The following is a 25601-nucleotide window of genomic DNA, read 5'->3' on the forward strand; positions in this document are numbered from 1 at the left end:
CTACTGATCTCTCGTGAGTGTCCCTACTGCGCAGAGGAAATAAGAATACTGGTGATCATCTCCTGCACCCTCTTCATAGCCCACGCTGACCTTTCCTCTCCTCCATTGCCTTCATGCGCTCCTGAGTCCTGAATTGTCAAAATTTCACAGATAAAAAAAGAATGCTTGTCGTTGTCGATAGAAAATTCACTTCATACTTTTGTTATGTCAGTGGCCATGTGGTGGGACTGTGTGCGCACAGCTAGTAAGTATTTTGTGGCTGAAAATATGACCTGTAGGTATTTAAGGTTCGCCTGCCATTGAAGTTAATGGGGCCTGCCGCAAACTTTGTGATTCGCAAACTTTTGGCCACGTTCACGAAATGTCCTGTCGGAAGTTCTTCCATCTCTACTCCCATATAGAGGAGTATAGCTCCCATGGTTCAGAGAAGCAGGATCTCCTAGTCTATGGATAGTGTAGGACCCACCAATTATGGGGTACTTTGTCGCAGTAAGTGGGCTTGAGCACTGTATAGCAATATGGTGTGACCAAATCCCCATATTTTTTGATAATGTTTTTTGAAAATGTCTAGGTGTTTTTAAAAAGCCTTGCTGGAGGTAAATGTTAGTTTTGCATGTGTGTGCTGTAATATTTTTGTTCCGTTGTATGGTTTTATGGCAGCACCATCTTTATACATTTTTTTAGGGTGTGCCCCCCAAATATCTTGTTTGTCACATGGGGACAGGGGCGCTTTAAATTTTTTGTTTTTTTATTGTTCATTTTACTTTATTTATTTTAGTTTGACATTTTTCCCCCCCCCAAAAAATTTTTTGATCACTTTTATTCCTATTACAAGGAATGTAAACATCCCTTGTAATAGGAATATAGCATGACAGGTCCTCTTTACAGTGAGATATGGGGTCAATAAGAGCCCACATCTCACCTCTAGGCTGGGAACCCTGAAATAAAAGAACAAAAAAAAAAAAATTATTCTGGCTTTGATCGTATTGGCGAGTCGGTAGAAGCATCGGAGGGCGGCGGGGGGCGGAGGGGGTTGGGCGTCTCCCTGCTATGGGCCGGTTCTTAAGTGGTTAAAAGACTCATAATGCCTTATAGAACATATGTTTGGGTGTTTGCTTTCCAAAATTGGGTCATTTTGTGGGCGTTTTCATTGTCCTGGTGCTCCAGGGCCTTCAAAAGTGTTATAGATGGTTGAGAAATGAGATGTGCAATTTATGCTTCTTGAACGCCTGCAGGTGCTACTTCAATGTTGGGCATCTGTATGTGGCTAGGCTGTGTATGTGGCTATGTGGTATCTCCATACTCAGGAGTAGCAGAATGTATTTTGGGGTGCTATTTTTGATATGTACATGCTATGTGTTAGAAATAGCTTATAGATTGACAACTTTGTGTAAAATAAAAAAATAAAGTTTTTATTTTCTTTCTACATTTTCCAAAAACTGAAAAAAATTGACCGTTCAAAAGACTCACAATACCTCATAGAATATACGTTTGGGTGTTGCTTTCCAAAATGTGGTAATTTTGTGGGCGTTTTCCATGTCCTGGTGCTCCAAGGCCTTCAAAAGTGTGATTGGTCATCATGAAATTATGTGTGTAATTTATGCTCGTAGAACACCTGATAGTGCTCCCTGCATGTTGGACCTCTGTATGTGGCTAGGCTGCGTAAAGGTCACACACATGTGGTGTCGCCATACTCAGGAGTAGCAGAATGTATTTTGGGGTGAAGTTGCAAGTATGCATATGCTGTGTGTGAGAAATAACCTGTTAATATGACAAGTTTGGGTTAAAAAGAAAAAAAAAATTGTAATTTTCACAAAAATTGTGGGAAAAAATTACAACTTCAAAAAACTCACCATGCCTCTTACTTAATACCTTGGAGTGTCTGCTTTCCAAAAAGGGGTAATTTGGAGGTATTTGTACTTTCCTGGATTGTTAGTGTCTCAAGAAATTAAATAGGCCGTCGGTACATCAATTGTGATCAGGTGTGATACATTTTCAGTGATTGGCACCATAGCCTGTAGACTAATATCCACTAAGTTGGGTTGTTTTTACCAAATATATGTAGCAGTATAAATTTTGGCCCAAATTTATGAAGATAAGTGACATTTTCTTTGCAAAAATTTTACAATAAAAACGAAAAAGGTATTTTTTCCCAAAATGTTCGCTCTTTTTTTTGCTCATATCCCAAAAATAGAAAAAAACAGTGATGCTTAAATAACACCAAAATAAAGCTCTATTTGTGAGAACAAAATTATAAAAATTTTGTTTGGATACTAGCATAATTGTCATTCAAAGTGTGAGAGCACTGAAAGCTGAAAATTGGTCTGGGCAGGAAGGTGTATAAGTACTCTATATTGAAGTGGTTCAACATAAAAAGTTCTTACCTTATAGCAGTCATTGGCAATCAGCTGGAGAAGGCTAAATGACTCCCCTGATGTTTCCATTTTCAAATACAACTCCCATGCCATCCTTGGTTTTTTGTTCATGATATCTGTATTTTACAAAATGATACTAGTTTATCACAACCTCTTTTATAGAATGTACACCAGTAATATAAGTATATCTAAAGCCAAAACAACAGTTTTTTTTTTTTACACATCATTATAGCCTGTTTTTAAATAATCACTGGGGACAGAGAACTGTATATTTAAATGCATGTGAATATATTGCTGCCTAAAGGATCATTTGATACAAAGGGGATAATTTACAGTGTCCAATTTCCATTATACACTGCTAGGTTACTTTACAGTGCAGACAGAAATTTGAAGCCCATTGATAAAATGCGGGCTGTGGTGTGGAGCCAGCAGTATGGCCCTGCATTCTTTTTACTTAAGGGTCCATTCACACTTGAGCGTTTTCAGTTCGTAAAACGCTCATCGCAAAAGTTCCAAAATGCCCAACAAGCTCCTATTCATTTTAATGGCCCCTGTTCACATCTGAGCGTTCCATCAGCAGATTACAGGTGTTTTTTTAGCTTTTATGACCTCTTCATCTTTTGACCTGTACAAAATTACAGAAAAAAAAACTGTGGGAAAATCGCACAACTTTCCGCCTGAAACGATATGCTCAGGTGTGAATGCAGCCTAAAGTCACAACTCTGGGCAAAGCAAGAACACCATTGCTTTCACCCCTCTATAGCTGACTGCTGAAACAAAAAAGTTCATAATGACTTGTTTACTTAATACTTTAGGGTACAATTTGTGGTACTTTCACACTGGGGCGGAGCCGGTGTTAGCGGTAAAGCGCAGCTAGTTTTAGCGGCGGTTTACAGCTTTTATATCGGCACTTTCGGGCGCTAGGGGCATGCTTATACCCTCCGAAGAAAGGGTTAAAAGCGTGGTGTTGCGGTGCTGTCAAAGTGCTTTGCAGGCGTTTCGGCAGCGCTGCCCATTCATTTCAATGGGCCCCACCCCAAAGATGCTGCTTGCAGGACTTTTTTTCACATCCTGTAAGTGCACCATATATGAATATGGTACCTGTTATAAAATACAGGAACACCTAATGAAATCCAACCAAAAACATAAAAGAGAGAGCCAGACTCTCCATTTAACCACCAGTATACCAGTGTACACAGAAACACACAAGGTGACCAAAATATCGGGATCGGGGTTCAAGGCAAGGTCCAAAATCCATATAACCAACAAAAAAGGAGCCACTACAAGACACACAGAGATGCAGAGAAATACACCCTCCCTATATATCACGTGGTACAGACGCCATCACCGCCTTCACTTCCACCTTTTTCAAAAGTGGAAGTGACGTCAAAACTTGACAGGCGGAAGTGGCATTGAAGAGCTCACACCCCGCCAGTCAACAGCCCAGAGTTATTCAACACATTGCCCCAGTGGTCAGCGTTATAATAGCATACACTGACATCATAAAACCGGATCATCACATCACATCATCACAGCATTTCATATACTGGCAGAGGCACTCATCCAGAGGCAGAACCATATTGTCCAAAAAATATAGCTAGTTAACATCAGCAATCTTTGATCACTAACACACCAAATTTAATAAAGGTAGTTTGGTATATATATATAAGTGGGTGGTGACTACACCTGTTTTTGCCAAAAAGAGAAAGGGGGAGGAAGGGAGGAAGACATAAAAAATGTTGAGCCAAGAGAAAAGTGTGTAAAAAATGCTGCATAAGACGTTAAGACTTTTTTTGGTATGGGCGTTACATAGACGGCCTGATTATAATTTGGGGCCACACTGATTCTACCCTAATTTCTTTTGTTTCAGATTTCAACAATAACAGCCTTAATCTTGAATTCTCTTATGTGAGCAATAAGACCAGTATTGACTTTCTAGATATCACATTCAGGGGTGACTGCAGCACTGGCCTTATAGATCCTTCCACATCTTTCTATTCTCTGTGGTGACAAGGACATAATAGATGTATTTCCTAATGGGTCTTTGTCACCCAGTCTACATCAAACCACCACTATTCTCAAAACGTGGCTCAGTATTAATGGCTTGTATAGTTGTGGTTTAAACACTTGTAGGTATTGTGACAAACATAACAAGAATCACAAGTCTATCACTTTGTACCATAATAATAATAATAAGGTATTCCCTATCAAGGATTTTATAAATTGTAGCATTCAATATGTAGTCTACGTGATAGTGATGTTTGTAAATGACAATATGTAGGATGTACCACCAGGTCCTTTCGCACAAGGATTAGCGAGCATTACATGAAGGTAACATGGATTCCTTATCTTTTTCTGCTGTTCAAAAAATCTGAATGTCGGTACATGGAGACAAGCACAGAAGGCTACTAGAACAGGAAGTTACCGTATTTGTGGGTTTATAAGGCGACCCGGCATATAAGACGACCCCCTAATCTTATAGCTTTTTAAGGTTTTTTTCTTGTACTTACCATAAGACGACCCCCCTTCTGAGGCTTCCAACGCTTCATATTTCTTCCTTCTTCCTGCTTTTGCTGGAGCCAATCACGGCGAGCGATGTATTATATTAATGAATACAAAGCCTGCTTGGATTGGCAGAGGCTGTAACATCATCAGCCAGCGCCTCTCTGACTCTCAAAGCCAATCTGAGCAGGCTCTGTATTCATTTGAATACATCGCCCACCGGGATTGGCTCTGCGGTATATACAGTATTACCAAACACCCAGCAGACATCCGAGGAGCTGACCCGGTGGATAAGACGACCCCTGCTTTTTGGCCAGTTTTTTTAAGTTTAAAAGGTTGTCTTATACCCTGGAAAATACGGTAAGTGGATTTTCCTGTTGGGGACACGCATCCCCACAGGCATGAACCACAGATGGGATGTGGACTTATTCCTTAAAGTGGTTGTAAACCCTTACAAACCACTTTGACCTACAGGTAAGCCTAGATTAAGGCTTACCTGTAGGTCCAAGAAATAGCTCCTAAACCTATATGGTTTAGGAGATATTTGCCCGAAGACAGGCGCACTGAGCGCGGCTTCGTCAATGACGAAGATGCAGAGCGATGCCGCGAGTGTTGGCTCCCGTGCGCATGCGTGGGAGTGACATCATCGCTGCTCCGGCAAATCACAGCGCCGGAGCAGCGAGACCCACAGAGACCCACCAAGAAGATGGACGCTCGGAACTACAGGGGACAGCGGTGACTTCGCTGGCTCCTGTGTCAGGTAAGTGACACATAATGGACTACGATGCGATGCATAGTAGTCCATTATGCTTTGCCTTTGCAGGGAATGAAAGAGGAAGTAAACCCATCAGGGTTTACTTCCTCTTTAAATGATATCATCCTATCCCATTTCCAGTCTCATTGTTCACTTGTTTTAGGACTTGTACTCTTCTCTTAGTGAGTTCCTTCTTTGCTTGCTTTTTGCTTTTTATCTTTCCCTCCTGTCACTTCTGGGTAACCATTTATATTTGATCTTTTCATAGTGGTTCTGTCATATATTCTGACCTTGCATTGTGTGACCAATACAAAGTATTTTGACTCAAGCATCTGTATATATTTTTATTTCTTCCAAAAAAAAAGAAAAAAAAAATTTTTTGTGGAAGAAAAAAGGTCTTTATTTCTTATGCAGCTTTTGTTACACACGTCAAGGATTACAGTCTTGCAGGCTCTTCTTACTATTTGTTACATTGGAATGTGATGAGATACATCGAGCCTAGGCAACTGTGCATGGACCCGATTAATGGATTGGGTTGTCCCTGCAGAGAGTGCCGTTACCCTTTTCTCTTCCATGTAAGCCTGTAAAAGAAGCATTTTTGTATGCCTGTGTACATAAGGTCTAATATTTCATATCTCCACCAATTAGCAGTAACCATTTTTTTTTCTATGAGTTTATGTGTAGTATGTAAGAGAACGTGTGTCTATATATACCGCGGGTAAAATAAGCATTGGACACTTCAACATTTTTCTAGGTAAATATATTTCTAAAGGTGCTATTGACATGAAAATGTCACCACGTCCGGATGTAGCCGAGAAAGGACGCGCTTTCGAGGAGCTCCGCTGATCCTGTCATCATCCGCATCCATTCTGCCTTTCTAGCGCATGGAGAGTCTCCAAACTCTCCATATATAGCCTGACTACCCTCCTGCACAAATCCCAGTGGATATTGCCTGGCCCGGCCGACCGATTGCAGCTCTGCGGGGCTGTGGCTGCTTCTCTGTCCTGTGGATCCGCCGCCATCTTGCGGCCTACATCGCTTCCGCGATCCTCGGGCTCGAGTGCCGCGATCCGCGCATCAGGGAGCATCGCCACCATCCGGATCGGCTGCCACCCCTCTGGGGGACACGGAGAGGTGAGGAGGCTTTGAGGATTGACGGGGAGGAGAGCTGTTTACCCCCGGGAGCTTGCGGCCGCCGCCATCTTGAGGCCGGACAATCCGGAGCCATCCTCCCTTCCCTTGTACCTGAGGGGACTCCGGACCCATCCTAGGGACAGATGGGCATTGGCTGCAGCCACCCCACCTAAAATTGTGAAGCCTGGCCGTCCGATTGCTTGCTGTGGGTTCGCGGCCGGATCTCCACTCGCGGGGCCTACCACCATCTTGAGGCCTGCTCTGTCTTCCCCCATCACTGAGCTCCGGAGCTCCCATCTGTAGGTGAAGAGGCATCAGACTCCTGTATCCCTGTCGGGGGACCCTGGGACAAGGTTGGTCTGGGACTGGGGGGTATTATTGCAACTGTTCACAGGTGCCATCCTGAGGCCTACTCCCCGACCTCATCTTCCACCCTCAGGGTCAGGGCTGAGATACTATTTTGCCCTCCTGAGTATGATCCTGGGCCCTGGAACCACCTCTCTCCCTCCCTGTGTCCCCCCGTGAAGGCTGTGCTTTGCTGAAGACTCCATTCCTGTGTGGCAAGTGGACTACCCCCCTGTAGGTTGCCCCAAGCCCGGCGCCCGCCCACTGGACTGCTGCCCTTTGGTGGAGAGACATTGCTCCTGACCCAGCCCACCACCACCGCTACAGCCCCTACTTTGTTGCTGTGGCGCAGGCTCTCAGCTGGAAGACTTCCCAGGACCCTCTTACATCTCGGGGGTGCCTCGGATGGGCCGACCTAAGACCCGCTGCTCCAAGTCCGGCTCCAGCTCCCCTCGTGTCCCTCCGCCGACTACTGCCTTATCTTCAAGGCGGTCCACCGCGGTGATGGCGTCTGGCTCGCGGGTGGACGCGGACTCTGGGGTGGTGGAGGCCCCCACGGGTGCAGAGATCCTAGCAGCCATAACATCCTGTAAAGAAACTTTGACAGCAAAGATCGACTTCTTGAGTGTAGATGTTGGCCTCATCCGCCAGGACATGGATAAGTTCCGCTCGCGTGTTGCTGAGGTGGAGGATAGACTCTCTGCGGTGGAGGATACAGTCCGCTCAGATTCCAGAGAGGTAAAGGCCTTGCAGATTCAAGTGAAAGCGCTACAAGATCGTGCGATAGATACTGAAAATCGCCTCAGGCGAAATAATATCCGAATACTTGGACTGCCTGAGAGGGCTGAGGGCCCCAGACCCGCTGAGTTTGCTGAGAAACTCCTGTCCACCCTGCTCAACCTGGGGGAGATGCCACCCATCTTTGTGGTGGAGAGAGCTCACAGGGTCCCACCACTCCCTCCGAGGCCTGGGGCTCCTCCGCGCCCCTTTCTGCTACGGCTGTTGAATTACCGTGACAGGGACTGCATCCTGGCGGCGGCTCGCACCATGCCTGAAATCAAATATGAGAACACCAAACTTCTCTTTTTTCCGGATTTCTCTAAGGAAGTACAGCAGAGACGCAAGTCCTTCACGGATATCAGACGCAGGCTCAGAGAGAGGGGAATTCGTTTTGGTCTTCTGTATCCCAGCAGGTTAAGAATCTCTGACTGTGATAACACCTGTTTTTTTGATACTCCGGAGGCTGCGGCAGCATGGCTGGATGCCCGTTGAACATATGTGGTCAGGAAGAAGGAGTAGCTGAGCGTGATTGACGGGAGGTGGCCAGATCTTCCTCTTCTTCATTACAAAATTGACTCGAGTGAACCCCTGGCATCATTTGCTCTTTGTCCCCAGCCATTTCCTCCCCATTGGGTCCCACTTTGCCCTTACTGATTGCCCATTTATTTTCCATTGCGGGATAACCTGCTGTTACTCCTGCCTGAGGAGCTCCACTGCAGACCACTGACTTACCCCACTTTTTGGTTAGACGCACCCCCTGTTTACTCCCCTTCCCTCAGTCCCCCCCCCCCCCACGATCGGACTCCCCCTTCCAGAATTGATACGGATTCTACCGGGAAGGACTGTACTCTTCTGTGACCCACCATACAGGGGTCTCAGTGATCTAAAGATTTAGAAGTTTTGGGAAGAAACCCCGCATCGGTTTGTATGGCTCGATGGCCGAATGTTTTGGTCATTGACCTTGGTTCGTATGATGTTGGGGTAGGGTTTTTTATGTTTTCTATGTTTTGTGGGGAGGGGATTTTTTCCTTAAAAGCTAAGTTTACATTTAGTGCTGCTCGGATATAGCTGAATATGTGTACCGAATTTGGGTTGGCCTGCGCCTCCTGGTTATCTAAGCTCATCCTGATTTTGTTCCCCCCTGAGGTTCCATGATGGCTCCCTAAGATACCGAGTCGCTGACTATTATATCCTGGAACGTCAGGGGACTCAACTCAAAATATAAGCGGTCTCTGTTATTTCAATATTTAAAACTACATAACCCTCACATAGTCCTGCTGCAGGAAACACACCTCACCGGCAGCAAGGTTCTAGCTTTGAAAAAACCCTGGGTGCAAAGGGCGCTACATGCGACCTACTCCTCGTACTCTCGAGGGGTATCTGTACTGATTAGTAAGCGAGTGCCTTGCGTGCTCCAGGAGGTTCATCTGGACCCCCAGGGGAAATTTGTTATGGTGGTACTGAGCATGTATAATAAGAAATATGTCATTGTTAATGTCTACCTGCCTCCTCCGAGGCAGATTCACGTCCTGTATAGCTTATATGAGAGGTTGGCTCCGCATTGCCCGGCGTGTGTCCTGTTTATGGGAGACTTCAACGCCACCTTGTCTCGTGATCTAGATAGGCCCTTCCCACCATCGACTTTTAATCCTGATCTTAGTGTCTGGGCCCAGGCAGCGGACTTTCGGGAGGTGTGGAGATGGCTTCATCCCCAGGATAGAACCTACTCCTGTTTTTCATCCACGTTTAAAACATCCTCCCGTACTGATCTGGCGTTTGCTAACGACCTCCTCCTGGCTAACGTCCAGGAGGCTAGCTACCTTCCCTCTGGCTTATCGGATCACCACCCCCTTAAATTGATTGTTAGGACCACCAAGTTTAAGAATAAAGCCCTCTGGAGGCTGCAGCCCCATTGGATTAATAGCAAGGCAGTCCAAGATAGAGTTTCTCCCTCCTTGCAGGACTACTGGCTGCACAATGCGGGGTCAGCCTCCTTGGGGGTGACATGGGATGCCTCTAAGGCTTATGGTAGGGGGCAGTATATCTCTGCAGTGGCGGCGGTTAGAGCAGAAGTTGGGGACAAAGTGTCTGATTTGCAGCATGAAGTTGAGGAGGCTTTGGCTCAGTACTCGGCCTTGGCAACGGTCCCCAACTTCGAGCGCCTCTCATCACTTAGGCGGGAATTGCACCTCCATGTCTCAGACACTACCAGGCTTGATATACAAGACAGCAGACAGAAATACTTTGAATATGGTGATAAGAACAGCAAACTGCTGGTTATGCTGGTGCAGCAGGACAGGCCTGTAACGGTTATACCAGAAATACTCACGGCAGAAGGGTCACTGGTTACCTCTCCGGAGGATATTTTGACTGCCTTCACCAGGTTTTACTCCTCTCTGTATGTCTCCTCACTCCCTGACAGCTTTGACCCCACACCAATGACCTCGTTGTTAGATACGCTGGCACTGGGATGGCTCTTTGACACGGAGCGACTACTCCTTGTCTCGGAGATCACACCAGAAGAGGTCCTGACAGCCATCAGGTCTTTCCCAGCGGGGAAGACCCCGGGGCCGGATGGACTACCCATAGAGTATTACAGAGCCCAAGCGGAGCTGCTTGCCCCCAGGCTGGCTCAGATGTACCGAGCCTGTCTTCAACAGGGCTCCCTGCCGGCTTCTATGAGAGAAGCCCATATTGTTCTCATTCCGAAACCTAATAAGGATCCTAAGCAATGTGCCTCTTACAGGCCGATAGCACTCCTGAACTGTGATTTAAAAATATTGACTAAAATTTTGGCCACTAGACTCAATACAGTAATCAAATCTCTGATTGACTCCGATCAAACAGGCTTTATGCCAGGTAGGTCCACTGACATCAATATCCGCAGATTGTTTTCTAACATTCATGCCCCCCATGATAATCAAGGTACTAGGACCATTGCCACCCTTGATATGGAGAAAGCATTTGATACAGTGGAATGGGTGTATCTGTGGGAGGTCCTTAGAAGAATGGGTTTTCCATTGCGGTTTATTGCCTGGATACGTACACTATACACCGGTCCTACGGCATGCATTAAACTGAATGGTTCCCTGTTGCCCTCGTTCCCCCTGCAGCAGGGCACCAGGCAGGGGTGCCCTCTCTCCCCGGGCTTGTTCGCCCTAGCCATGGAACCTATTGCTGAGGCTCTTCGGAGTTCGGCCGAGGTCCGTGGTCTTCGGGTGGGCTGGCTGGAGGAGAGAGTGGCCCTCTATGCGGATGATCTTCTGCTTTTTTTTAAATAATCCCGGTGACTCTCTGCGGGGCGCACTTGGAATCATGGATGCCTTCTCTGCCTTCACTGGGTTGAAGGTGAATTGGCATAAATCTCAGCTCTTTCCGGTGGACGAGGGGGCCAGGACCTCACCATCCTCCACCACGCTTCAATGGGTGGATAGGTTTACCTATTTGGGTATTGTCATTTCAAGAGAGAACAAGGACTTTGTCCGGCTCAATCTTGAACCTGTTCTGATAGAAATCAAGTCCAAATTAAAGGCTTGGGGCAATCTCCCCCTCTCTCTTATTGGCCGCATAAACCTTCTTAAAATGAAGGTCCTTCCCAAACTTACGTACATATTTAGGAACTCCCCACAATGGCTAACTAAGGCCTTCTTTAACTCTCTGAAACAACTTTTTCTCTCCTTCATCTGGGGACCCAAGTCCCCCAGATTCAAATACACCACGCTCACCAGGCCTGTGGGCAGTGGAGGGTTAGCGCTTCCTGACTGTCACAAATATTTCCTAGCTACCCAGCTTGTAACCGTCCACTGGTGGCTGCAGCCAGACTTGACCAATGCTGCAACGGTCCTGGAGGCAGCTATAGTGGGGTCTCTGGAGGCCTTAAGGGGGTTGGTTTTCAGGGGGCCAAAAACACCTCACTGCCTCACCCCTTCTATGCGCACCACTTTAAGGGCGTGGAGGGCGGGAGAGGCACTGAGGGCGTCCCTGCCGAACTCCTGGTCTCCTCACACCCCCCTGTGGCTGAATCTTAGCCTTCCGCAGTTTAATACCATCCCGGACCCTCAGGCCTGGGCCAAGTGTAAAATACTGATGCTCGAGCATGTCGTTACCAACGGGGAACTTACTCCCTTTCATATCCTGCGTGATAAATTTAATGTGCCTACATGGGCCCACTTCCGTTATCTTCAAGTCGCGCATGCTTATCGCTGTCAATTTTTTGGACAACCGGTCGTACTGGAGTATTCTGAGCTTGAGTCCATCCTTCGGGTAAAAGACCTGGAGAAACCCATGTCTCAGATTTACAGGTCCCTACTGGTTGCTGCCGTCCCCGAGCTGTCCTCCCTCCGCAGGAAATGGGTGGTGGACATACCGGAGCTGGATGACGATGACTGGAGGGAGATTTGGGATTTTCCGTTCTCCCCTTTGGTTTCAGCCAGGGACAAATTGCTCCAATACAAAATTGTACACAGAGTCCACTACACGCCCCACAGAATGCATAAGATGTCGCCGACGCACTCCCCGGAGTGCTGGCGCTGCTCCTATCAGCCAGGAGACTTCATTCACATTTTCTGGGCTTGCCCAGCGATTGTATGCTTTTGGAAAGAGGTTCTCCTGGTGATAGTTAAGACCACTGAGGTTAATATTCCTTACGATCCTAAATATTGCCTGCTGGGGCTGGTGGAACAAATGTCGATCCTCAGGGCTAGGAAAACACTCATATCCCTGTTGCTCTACTATGCACGCAAGGCCATCACCATGACCTGGAAACAATCGTCTCCCCCTTCTATTAAATTCTGGAAAAACCTGGTGAACGCTAGCTTACCCCTCTATAGGGCCACCTACTTGAACAGGAGTTGCCCACAGAAATTTGAGAAGGTGTGGAACTGCTGGCTGGATGATAACACTACGGCAACGGATGTAGTGAATAACCCATAGTTCGTTATGGATGTAGTACGGTTATAGGCTGACCCACCTGCTCTTATGACACCTTATCCGGTCATTTTAATACTTAGCACGAATTATCCTACAATATCCTCTCCCCACAGTGGGGTATAGATAGATAAGTTTATGTTTGTGTTCATTTGCCCTGTTGCAGTCGGTTGCCGCATCAGAGGCAGGATATATGTTTTGTAATGTGCCTTGTTGTGGCCTGTTGCCACATTTGGAAGTCTACCCCTGTGTGGGAAATGTTTGGCCCCTGCATGGGCGATTTTGTATGTCACCGAAAATTCGATAAAAAAAGATTTTACAAAAAAAAAAAAAGAAAATGTCACCACATGTCAATGACAACCCATACATACAAAGAAACCAAAACAATTAAGTTCAGAAATGAAGTTATGTGTAATAAAATGGTGTGAAACAGGGAAAACGTATGTAACACACTAACTGAAACTTAATACTTCACACAAAATCCTTTGCTGGTAATGACAGCTTCAAGATGCCTCCTGTATGGAGAAACTAGTTACATGCATTGCTCAGGTGTGACTTTGACCCATTCTTCTACACAGTCTTCAAATCTTGAAAGTTCTGTAGTTCTCTTTTATGAACTGGGGAGTATTTTGAATGGTCAGGAGTGGGTAGTGGGGTCCCACAGGGTTCTGTGCTGGGACCAATCCTATTTAATTTGTTCATAAACAACCTAGAGGATGGGGTAAACAGTTCAATCTCTGACCCCACAATAGGGATACAACTTTTTTGCAGTTTAACAAGACTCATGACCACTCATTAAAATTAGAAGAAAAGAGGTTTAACCTTAAGGCTGTAAGAGCGGCAAGGATGTGGCATTCCCTTCCACAGGCGGTGGTCTCAGCGGGGGGGGGGCAGTGCTACTTTCAAGAAACTATTAGATAAGCACCTGAACGAACGCAACATACAGGGATATACAATGTAATACTGACCTATAATCACACACATAGGTTGGACTTGATGGACTTGTGTCTTTTTTCAACCTCACCTACTATGTAACTCAGATCTTTCGTTTTTTCCCATAGATCTTTATCATCCTGGTAAATGGCAGAAGATTTTTATCAAGAATGTCTTGGTACATTTTTCCATTCATCCTACCTTCAATGACATGAAGTTTGCCAGTACCATATGCTAAAAAAAACAGCCCCACACCATGATGTTCCCACCCCCAAACTTCACTGTTGGTATGGTGTTTGTGGGACAATGTGCAGTGCCATTTGACCTCCAAACATGGTGTGTATTATGGCATCCACAAAGTTCAATTTTGGTCTCATCTGACCAGATTATATTCTCCCAGTATTTCACAGGCTTGTCAAAATGTTGTGCAGCAAACTTTAAAAGAGCTTCAACATGTTTTTTTTTTTTTTTTTCCGCAATAGAGTCTTGTATGGTGAGTGTGCATAGGGACCATAGCTTTTGAGTGCATTACTTATGTAACAAAACCAAAAACAGACAAAAAACTCCCTGGGGCTTTTAGGCAGCAAAAAAATACAAAATAAGTCAATTAGATATATAAAAAATATATGATATTGATATAAAATTACACAAAGTTTCAAAAAGAAAGTGCAATTATAAAAAATATGAGCTCTGGTATATGTACCCTCTATATTACACAGGATGTCCTAATGGCATAGATAAACAACATTATATACATGAAAACTAAGCAACATTACCCCCTGAACAAAACTTGATATACTGCTCAAAAAACCCAACACGTTTCAAATTATGCTAGTTCAAATCTTCCTCAGGGGGATAAGGACATCTTTAATAGAGAGGTTACAGGTGACCAGAGCATACTAAAAAACACCAAAGTTGGTGGGTTTCAGAACAGTCGCCGAACAAGGAGACACACCAGGGCCCAAATTGAGCCTACGAGAAATCACATCTGCTGAGTGGGAGGACAGTGAGACAAGGTCCACACATGCACCTTAATTCAATGATAGATTGAATGTCAGCTCGTTATTTGTTTTACAATTCATTTATGTATATACAATTATGGATTCTCAAATTTGGACAGTCCAAGAGTTTCATTTATATGATGACAGTATTCCCATAGGAGACAGAGTAATAAAGGCAAGCCGCTGTATAGCAAAAAATCCTCACAGGTAATGTGGGATGTTGGCTCCAGGTACATACAGTGGTGTGAAAAAGTGTTTGACCCTTCCTAATTTCCTGTTCCTTTGCATGTTTGTCACACTTAAGTGTTTCGGAACATCAAACCAATTTAAACAATAGTCAAGGACAACACAAGTAAACACAAAATGCAATTTGTAAATGAAGGTGTTTATTATTAAAAGGTGAAAAAAAATCCAAACCATCATGGCCCTGTGTGAAAAAGTGATTGCCCCCTAAACCTAATAACTGGTTGGGCCACCCTTAGCAGCAGCAACAACTGCAACCAAGCGTTTGCGATAACGTGCAATGAGGCTTTTACAGCGTCCTGGAGGAATTTTGGCCCACTCATCTTTGCAGAATTGTCCTAATTCAGTTACATTAGAGGGTTTTCGAGCATGAACGGCCTTTTTAAGGTCATACCACAACATCTCAATAGGATTCAGGTCAGGACTTTGGCTAGGCCACTCCAAAGTCTTCATTTTGTTTTTCTTCAGCCATTCGGTGGTGGACTTGCTGGTGTGTTTAGGATCATTGTCCTGCTGCAGAACCCAAGTTCGTTTCAGCTTGAGTACACGAACAGATGGTCGGACATTCTCCTTCAGGATCTCTTGGTAGACAGCAGAATTCATAGTTCCTTTTATCACGGCAAGTCTTCCAGGTCCTGAAGCAGCAAAACAGCCCCAGACCATCACACTACCACCACCATATTTTACTGTTGGTATAATGTTCTTTTTATGAAATGCAGTGTTCCTTCTACGCCAGATATACTTGGACACACACCTTCCAAAGAGTTCCACTTTTGTCTCAAATGTTGTCCCAAAAGTCTTGGGGATCATCAAGATGTGTTGTGGAGAAATTGAGACGAGCTTTGATGTTCTTTTTGCTCAGCAGTGGTTTTCTCCTTGGAACTCTGCTATACAGGCCATTTTTGCCCAGTCTTTTCCTGATGGTGGAGGCATGAACGCTGACCTTAACTGAGGCAAGTGAGGCCTGGAGTTCCTTGGACGACGTTGTGGGGTCTTTTGTGACCTCTTGGATGAGTCGTCGCTGCGCTCTTGGGGTAATTTTGGGCGGCCGGCCACTCCTGGGAAGGTTCACCACTGTTCCATGTCTTCGCCATTTGTGGATAATGGCTCTCACTGTGGTTCGCTGGATTCCCAAAGCTTTGGAAATGGCTTTATAACCCTTTCCAGACTGATAGATCTCAATTACTTTCTTTCTCAATTGTTCCTGAATTTCTTTGGGTCTCGGCATGATGTGTAGCTTTTAAGGATCTTCTGGTGGACCTTGCTGTGTCAAGCAGCTCCTATTTAAGTGATGCCTTGATTGTGAACAGGTGTGGCAATAATCAGGCCTGGGTGTGGCTAGAGAAATTGAACTCAGGTGTGGACAACCACAGTTATAGTATGTTTTAACAAGGGGGGCAATCACTTTTTCACACAGGGCCATGATGGTTTGGATTTTTTTTCACCTTTAATAATAAACACCTTCATTTACAAATTGCATTTTGTGTTTACTTGTGTTGTCCTTGACTATTGTTTAAATTGGTTTGATGTTCCGAAACACTTAAGTGTGACAAACATGCAAAGGAACAGGAAATGAGGAAGGGGGCAAACACTTTTTCACACCACTGTATACCAGAGCTCATGTTTTTATAATTGCACTTTCTTTTTGAAACTTTAATTTTGTATCAATAAAATATATATATATTTATATATCAAATTGACTACTTTTGTATTTTTTGCTGTCTAAAAGCCTCTGGGAGTTTTTTGTCTCTTTTTTTTGATTTTGTTACATAATTTGAGATGAACAGCACTTTTTTCACCCATATGGATGGGCTCCTCTATCGAGTGCATTACTTATTGTTTTCTTTGAAACAACTGTACCTGCTAATTCCAGGTCTTTCTAAAGCTCTCCACAAGTGGTCCATGGCTCTTGAACAACTCTTCTGATCACTCCTGTCAGAAATCTTGTGAGGAACACCTGATCGTGGCCGGTTTATGGTGAAATTATGTTCTTTCAACTTCTGGATTATGTCCCCCAACAGGGCTGACTGGAACAGTCAGAAGTTTAGAAATCCTTCTGTAACCAATGCCATCAATATGTTTTGCAACAGATTTGAGCCATGGAAGCTTGGTGATGCACTGCCCACAAAGCACTAACAGCCCTAGTGGAGTGTGCTCTGATTTGATAGGGTGGAATCTTCCACTTCAAACCATTAGCTTCAACATTTACTTGCCGGATCCATTTAGAAATGGTAGTGTCAGGAAAGGTTTGCTGGAAGTAGTATTTCCATGCTTGCGCCTGTGCGCAGGCACGAGGCCATTGGCGCCAGAAGCGCTATTTAAACCCTGTCATGTCAGAGGATTCTTGCTGCTAGATCTACAGCGTTTCCTGAGTGTTTCCAGTGTTCCTGATCCATTCCTGTGACTACCCGCTTGCCTTGTGTCCATCCTTGCCATTTGCCTGCATCTGACCTTGGCTTGGCCACTACTTCTTTCCTGCCTGATCCCTTGGACTTATCTGCACCAGTCCATTACCGACCCGGCTTGCCTAGTGACCTCCCATTTGCCTTCTGCACCTGTTCCAGTACCGCCTTCCTGTGTATGACCTGACCTGTCTGTGTCTCCATCCTTGGGACCATCCATCAGAATCCTGTGAGTGCCTGTCTCCCAGCTTCAGCTTCCAGTCTGCTGCATTCCACCTGCTGTTCCAGCCACGTTCGAAGCATCAGACCTGCATACCAGCTGTTGATCCTGCCAGGCACTCGTGCTGTCCTGTATTCCTGTGCCTCCTGTCTGCTCTACCAGGGGCCGCGAGCCAGAATTGTAAGAGAGGCCTCCCTCTGCATATCTGGCTCAATAACCAGGTATGTGACAGTATCTGAAAGCCATGTCTGAGCCAGAGCGGGGAGCCTCACCTATGGACGAACTGTGCTTACACCTGGCTGGCCTAACTCAGGCCGTAAAGACTCTGCAGGAAAGTTATAACAGCCTGGAAGAGCATGCGCAGGTGCTCGCACCTTCTGCTGGTCCTCAAGGGACTTCTCAAGCCTCAGCCAGTTCTTGACTAAACTGACTATGTTCCTGGATGCCATGGCACAGCTGTATGAGGACCCGCAATTGTCTGCGACTGCAGAGGAAGCCCTCCACTCTTTACAGCAGGGTCACAGACCCGTTGAGGACTACATTGTCGAAATTCAGGCGTTGGGCTGCTGACACCAACTGGAACGATGTGGCCCTCCGCTATCAGTTTTGTATGGGACTGTCAGATCCTCTCAAGGATGAACTGGCTAGGGTAGGGATACCGCAGACGCCGATCGATTTGTATGGCCAGGACAATAAGGGCGTCTGCGAGAATGCAGGTCTGAAAGAACCATGGGTCAATCCCGTCCTACCTGGATGCTACCAAGGGTTCCTAGCCCATCTTATCTTGCTCCTTCAGGACAGTCTGCCCCAACCCCAGACACTTCTGAACCCATGCAGTTGGGTGTCCTCCACCCTTCTCTCACTGGAGAAGAACGTCAATGTAGACGCATGAACAATTTATGCATGTATTGTGGGGAACCAGGACATTATGTAAGAGCCTGCCCGGCTAAGTCCAGTAAGGAAGGAGTCTTCAAGCAATCGCTATTATTGATTCTGGGGCATGCAGTTGCTTCATGGACTCCACCTTCACAGCCAGACATTCTATTCCCCTGCTGCCTAAGTCTCAAGGACTTGTTGTGCACCTTGTTGATGGGTCAGCCATCAAATCAGGACCCGTCACACAAGAAACAACCCCTCTGTTGGGCACAGCATTGCCAGTTGCCATCAAGAACGGTTACGCCTTGATATTATCACCTCACCTCTGTTCCCCATCATCTTGGGTATGCCTTGGCTATGGGCACACAATCCCCACATTAATTGGACTACCAGAGAAGTTACTTTTTCATCCTCCTATTGCCATCAGTACTGTCTCACGGAAGTCTTCAACAACTCCTCTGCCTTACTATGCCTGGACTCTGAAATTAGCCAGTCTGTCCATGAGGAGTTTAATGACTTTTTGGATGTATTTAATAAAAAGGGCGCAGAGACTTTACCACCACTCCGAGTGTATGACTGCCCTATTGAGCTCCTCTCTGGGGCCCAGATTCTCTTTGGGAGAATATTTCCTCTCACTGAACAAGAGCTGGTTACTCTGAAGGAATACATTGATGATAACCTGAGAAAGGGATTTATCCACCCATCCACCTCTCCGACAGGAGTCGGCATCCTCTTCTTCTCTACGAAGGACCATACCCTTCGACCCTGCATTGATTACCGCAAACTCAACAAAATTACCATCAAAAATTGATATCCTCTCCCTTGGTGCCCAAACTCTTCCAAAGGTTGAGGGCTGCAACCATCTTCACTAAACATGACCTTCGAGGAGCCCATAACCATGTCTGCATCAGAAACGATGACGAGTGGAAAATGGCCTTTCACACTCGATTTGGTCACTTTGAGTATTTGGTGATGCCGTTCGGGTTGTGCAATGCCCTCCGCCACCTTTGAACACTTTGTTAACAATATTTTCTGGGACTACTTAGATCTGTTTATCATATGGATGACATTCAGATTTTTTTGTTGACAGTCACCATGAGCATGTTAAGTGCATTCTGAGTCGCCTTCGTCAACACACTTATATGCCAAGGCTGAAAAGTGTGAATTCAAAAAGACAAGGATACAATTCCTAGGACTGATCATTTCCATCGAGGGCATTAAGATGGATCCACAAAAGATCTCAGCCATTTTAGAATGGCCGCCCCTACTGACAAGAAGGGGATCCAGCGGTTTGTTGGATTTGCAAACTTTTATCTTAAATTCATTAAGGGGTTTTCTGCTATTATCTCGCCAATCACTCAGCTCACTAAACAAGGAACCCGCTTTCACTGGACCCCAGAAGCCCAAGCAGCCTTCGACTCCCTCAAAAAGCTGTTCACCTCTGCCTCAGTGTTGAAATATCCTGATCCTGCTCTGACATTTGTCATGGAGATAGATGCTTCTGAGCTGTTGGAGCTGTGCTCTCACAACGTCAGGGTCCCAAGTCCCTCGTTTCCCATTGCCTTCTTTTGCCATAAATTATCTGCTCTGGAAAGGAACTATGATGTTGGGGGCCGAGAACTTTTGGCAATTAAAGCGGCACTAGAAGAATGGCACTATCTGCTGGAAGGGGCAGCTCACCCGATTCTAGTGTACACAGATCACAAGAATCTAGAGTATCTGAGAACTGCAAAATGTTTAAAACCTTGTCAAGCCAGATGGGCACTGTTTTTCTCTAGATTCTCCTTTCACGTTACATACCGGCCCCGCTCAAAGAACACAAAACCGGATGCCTTCTCTTGTATGTTCAGTGACTCTGGAACAACTGTCTCCCCAGACGCCATTCTTCCGGTGGAAAATTTTCTTCTGTTGCAGGAAGATCTACTCGGGTCAAGCAGGCTTCTGTCAATGTTCCTACCTCTCTGGAGACAAAGCTTTTTGCAAAAGATGGCCTGCTGTGGTTTAATGATAAAATCTTTTTACCCGAGAGCCTCCGGGTCACCATACTCGAACTTTGCCATGACCATGCCCTGGCGGGGCACTTTGGTGTTACTAAAACAGCTGATTTGGTGCAGCGCACCTTTTGGTAGCCCCAGGTTGCTAAAGACTGTAAGGACTATGTGGAATCTTGCCCTACCTGCGCCCGGAGTAAGTGCAACCGAACCAAGGCTTGGGGTCTGCTCAAACCCTTATCCGTGTCGGACAGGCCCTGGAAATCTATTTCCATGGATTTCATTGTGGAGCTTCCTCTCGCAGAAGGCCATTCTGCTATATTTGTAGTCGTTGACAGGCTATCCAAGATGGCCCATTTTATCCCATTGAAAGGAACACCATCTGCCCCTGAAACGGCATGAGTTTTCATCAGGGAAATTGTCCAGCTTCACGGAATTCCTGTCAACATTACCTCGGATAGGGGTGTACAATTCACCTCCAGATTCTGGTAAGCACTATGCAAGACCCTTGGCATCGAGTTGTCCTTATCCTCTGCCTTCTACCCTCAGAATAACGGGCAGACGGAGAGGACCAACCAGACGCTGGAGCAGTACCTGTGATGATTTTCCTCATTTTCCCAGGATGACTGGATGTCTCTTGCTTACCCCTCTAAGAAGTTGGGTCCTAGGTTTGCAGGCCCCTTTTCAGTGAAGAGAAGGATTAATGAGGTGGCCTACGAGCTGCAACTGTTGGAGTCTTTTTGGGTACACCCTGTTTTCTATGTTTCCTTACTTAAACCTGCTGTTGCTAATCCCTTTCCGGGACAAAGTTCTGTTCCCTCTGAACCTGTGATTGTTAATGGGGAAGAAGAATATGAAGTGGAAGCAATTGTGGACTGTTGGAAAAGGATCAGATTCAATTCTTGGTGAAATGGAAGGGTTACGGCCCAGAAGAAAATTCTTGGGAACTGGAAAATAACATCCATGCCAAGAGATTAATCCTGTCCTTCAAAAGAGCTCACCCTGAAAAGTTGGCCCGGTTGGGCTTCCGGAGGCTGCCCCTTGGAGGGGGCAATGTCAGGGAAGGCTTGCTGGGAGTAGTAGTTCCATGTGCGCCCGTGCGCATCCGCACGGCCATTGGCGCCAGAAGCGCTATTTAAACCTTGCCATGTCAGAGGATTCTTGCTGCCAGATCTACAGCTTTTCCTGAGTGTTTCCAGTGTTCTTGATCCATTCCTGTGACTACCCACTTGCCTTGTGACCATCCTTGCCATTCGTCTGCATCTGACCCTGGCTTGTCCACAACTTCTCTCCTGCCTGATCCCTTGGCTTATCTGCACCAGTCCGTTACAGACACAGCTTGCCTAGTGACCTCCCGTTTGCCTTCTGCACCTGTTCCAGTACCGCCTTCCTGTGTATGACCCGGCCTGTCTGACCTGCCTCCATCCTTGGGACAACCCATTCAAATCCTGTGAGTGCCTGTCTCCCAGCTTCAGCTTCCAGTCTGCTGCATTCCACCTGCTGTTCCAGCTACATCTGAAGCATCAGACCTGCATACCAGCTGTTGATCCTGCCAGACACTCGTGCGGTCCTGCACTCCTGTGCCTCCTGTCTGCTCTACCAGGGGCCGCAAGTCAGGATTGTAAGAGAGGCCTCCCTCTGCATATCGGGCTCAATAACCAGGTACGTGACTGGTAGATTTTGATGCTGCCTGTCCTTTTTTAGGACCTTCAGGTGACACAAACAAAACATCAATTTTTCAAATCTGAGCAGTCGCCTTCAAGTAGACTGCTCTCACCACATCCAGAGAATGTAGTGACTTCTCTTCTGTAGAAATGGGTTCTGGAAAAAATGAAGGTAAAACAATATCCTGGTTTAGATGAAAACCTGACACTACCTTTGGTAGAAAGTTAGGATGAGGATGCAATACCACCTTATCCTTGTGAATAATTAAATATGGCTCTTTACAAGAAAGGGCAGCCAACTCTGATATCCTTCTTGCAGAAGATATGGCTACCAAACAAATTAGTTTCCTTGTCAAAAGGACCAAGGAACTATGTTGTATCGGTTCAAAAGGCTGTTTTTGCAATGCCAACAGAACTAAAGTCTCAAGGGTTCAGGAGTGATCTAACTGGAGGATTAAGCTGCATTTCCCCCTGAATAAAACTACGGACCAAAGAATGCAAAGCAAGTGGTCGTTGAAATAATATTGATAAGGTCGAGACCTGGCCTTTGATAGTACTCAAGGCCAGCTTCATTTCTAACCCCATCTGCAGAAAGTCAAGGATTCTACTTATGACATACTTCCTGGGGTGCCAAACCCTGGATTCACACCAGGAGACATATGCCTTCCAGACTCTATAATATATGATTCTGGAGGCTGGCTTCCTTGCATTATTCAAGGTAGATACCACTGAACCTGATAGCTCACGCTTCTTCAGAATGTGGGTCTCAATAGCCAAACCATTAAATTTAGCGTTTGTAAGGTAGGATGGAATACCGGACCCTGCAAGAGGAGGTCTGGACATGGTGTTAGGGTCCATGGGTCCCCTACCTCCAGCCTTATGACCTCTGCATACCAGGATCTTCTGGGGCCACAAGAATCACCAACTTCCCTTCCTGCTTGATCCTGCGAAGAAGTCGTGGAAGTAGCAGAATAGGAGGGAATGCATAAATCAGTGAGAACTGATTCCACAGGAACACCATGGCATCTGTTCCGCATTCCAGCGGATTCCTTGTTTTTGACACAAAGTTGTTGAACCTGGATGCAAACAGATCTACATCTGGGATCCCCCATCTTTGGCATATTGTCAGGAAGATATCGGGGTGAAGGGACCATTCTCCTGGGAAAAACTGCTGGTGACTCAAGTAGTCCACCTGCCATTGTTCTATTCCTGGAATGAAGACTACCGATAGACAAGGTACATTGTTTTCTGCCCAAGCTAGTATATGATTCACCTCTCTGTTACCACCTTCCAGGTAACTGGTAGAAAGGATTTTCCCTTCTGCAGATTCTTGGTTATCAACCTACAACTGAGGCTCCGGTGCACCCTTGGAGACAGACACATTGAGAAAGCTAGAGCTTGTTCCAAGCTGATAGGATACTGTTTTGCAGCAGCCTAAAATTAAACTGAGCATAAGGAATGGCCTTGAATTAAGCCACCATCTTTCCCAACAACCTCATGCGAAGTCAAATAGAAGGATTCTTCTTTGCCTTGACCACCTGAATCAGTTCCTTTACGGCACTGATCTTTGCCTGCGGCAAGAATACCCTTTTCTGGTCTGTATCTATGATCAGACCCAAGTATTCTAATCTCCCTGATGGTTTTAAGGAGGATTTCTATAGGTTGAGAACCCAACCTAGGTATTCCATGTGGTTGACTGTGTTGATCATACTTTGGTCTAAGCAGGCTACCAGCTGGTCTATCAAGAGCAAATCGTCTATAATCATTATACCTTGGGCCCTTAATCTGGCTAGAAAAGGGGGGCCAGGACCTTTGTAAACACTCAAGGTGCAGTAGCTAGACCGAAAGGCAGAGCTGCAAACTGAAAATTAAGATTTTCTACCTCAAAACTTAAATATTTCTGATAAGTGGGGAAAATAGGCATATGGAGGTATGCATCCTTGATGTCGATTGACGCCAGTTCTCCGCCTTGTAGGATGGAGACTACTGATCGGATTGACTCCATGCGAAAAGAGCGGACATTCAGAAACCAGTTTAGATTTCTTTGAGATCTAGAATGGGTCTGACATCTCCATTTGGTTTTGGAACCGTAAAAAGGTTTGAATAAAACCCCAATTCCTGCTCTTCCATGGGGACCACTGAGATCACTTTTTGAGACAAAAGATGGTCCGATGATTGAAAGAGAGACTTCTTTTTCTCTAGTTTGTACCCAAGAGTTATTGAGGAAGTCATCCATCTGTCTCGACACTCTTCCTGCTAGGCCAGACCCTTGAGAACTGCAAAAGTCTTCCCCCCCACTCGAGGGAGCGGGGGCGACCCTTCATAAGGAGGCTTTAGTATTTTGTCTCGTAGCTTTCCACCAACCAGGACTTCTTTTGTCCCTAGGGTTGACCCTGAGGTTTACCTCTTGAACTTGATAGCGGAGGCCATCATGACTGCTTGGAGGCAGATGCCCCTGGCACTGGAGGAGAAATTTTTCAGCCATAAGATTCTACGCATATATACCAGCCCAAGCGTAAGGCGCAAGGCCTGGAGAATAGAATCTCTCATAGGGTCTATTGCAAAACAAAGCTCCTGGTAGCTTGGCTAAACCCTGGGCCTGCTGATCAGGAATAACCTTGAGCACCTGTTTAAACTGGTCTCTCAAGGATTGACGTACACCAATTGCTGCCAGCGCAGGCTCTGAAGTCACTGAACCTGCCAGGGAAAAAGTGTTTTTTAAAAGTAATTCCAACTTATTATCCGTTGGATCCCTATGTATTTGAGCATTGTCTACCGGACAAGTCGAACTTTTATTCACAGAGCATATAGCAGCATCAATTGCTGATATCTCTCACTTGGTAGTGAATTTTTCCTCCATAGGATAAAGTGTTGAAAACTTTTTCTGGGAAAAAAATGCTTATCTGGGAGATCCCACTCAGAATACATAAGCTTTTCCAGGACAGGAAAGGTATGCACAGCTTGAGGAGGCTTTAGAAAACCCAAACAAGAAGTGGGCTTATCAACCGACTCAGTTAAGGGTAGCATAATTGTGGAACGGACCATCTCAGTAAGAGATTGCACCATCAATCTTTCAGATTGTGAAGCTGATGCTTCCTCATTTGACTGCTCAGAAGAGGAGTCATCAGCCTCTTTAAGGTCCCCTGAGAGACATTTGTCCTCTCCCGACCCTAGTTCCTCAGTTTGGGGGTCCTGGATAATGGACGATACCTGTCGCGTTCTGTCCCATACTGGGAATCGATTAAAGTCGCTAACCTTTCTTCCAAACCTATCATGGCTGAGGAAAAATATAGTAATAGTAAATATAGTAATATAGACAGGGGCTGCAGTGTTGGAAACAGTTGCAACATTTGTCAGCCCTGATGGCTCACTTTGACTAGCCACCTCAGATCTCTGAGGGGAGGATGCCATTGTAGAGAGAATTTAGGCTTTTCAGAGCTTGGAAGTCCCCTTTA

The 25601-nt window shown here is 45.7% G+C and overlaps 1 protein-coding gene across 2 annotated transcripts in view; it reads right to left on the minus strand.

The window, feature by feature from the left end:
* The window catches only part of IFT56 (intraflagellar transport 56), an 872526-nt gene that overhangs the window by 29183 nt on the left and 817742 nt on the right, over window positions 1–25601 (minus strand). For both annotated transcript variants that reach the window (XM_077452501.1, XM_077452500.1), the window contains exon 16: window positions 2385–2491. In XM_077452501.1, coding sequence (XP_077308627.1) covers window positions 2385–2491 — 107 coding nt within the window. The remainder of the gene's footprint in view (window positions 1–2384; window positions 2492–25601) is intronic.

The sequence above is a fragment of the Lithobates pipiens genome, unplaced genomic scaffold (genome assembly GCF_037356315.1).
Source record: "Lithobates pipiens isolate NorthernLeopardFrog02 unplaced genomic scaffold, aLitPip1_a1.2 Scaffold_23, whole genome shotgun sequence".
Classification (NCBI taxonomy): Eukaryota; Metazoa; Chordata; class Amphibia; order Anura; family Ranidae; genus Lithobates; species Lithobates pipiens.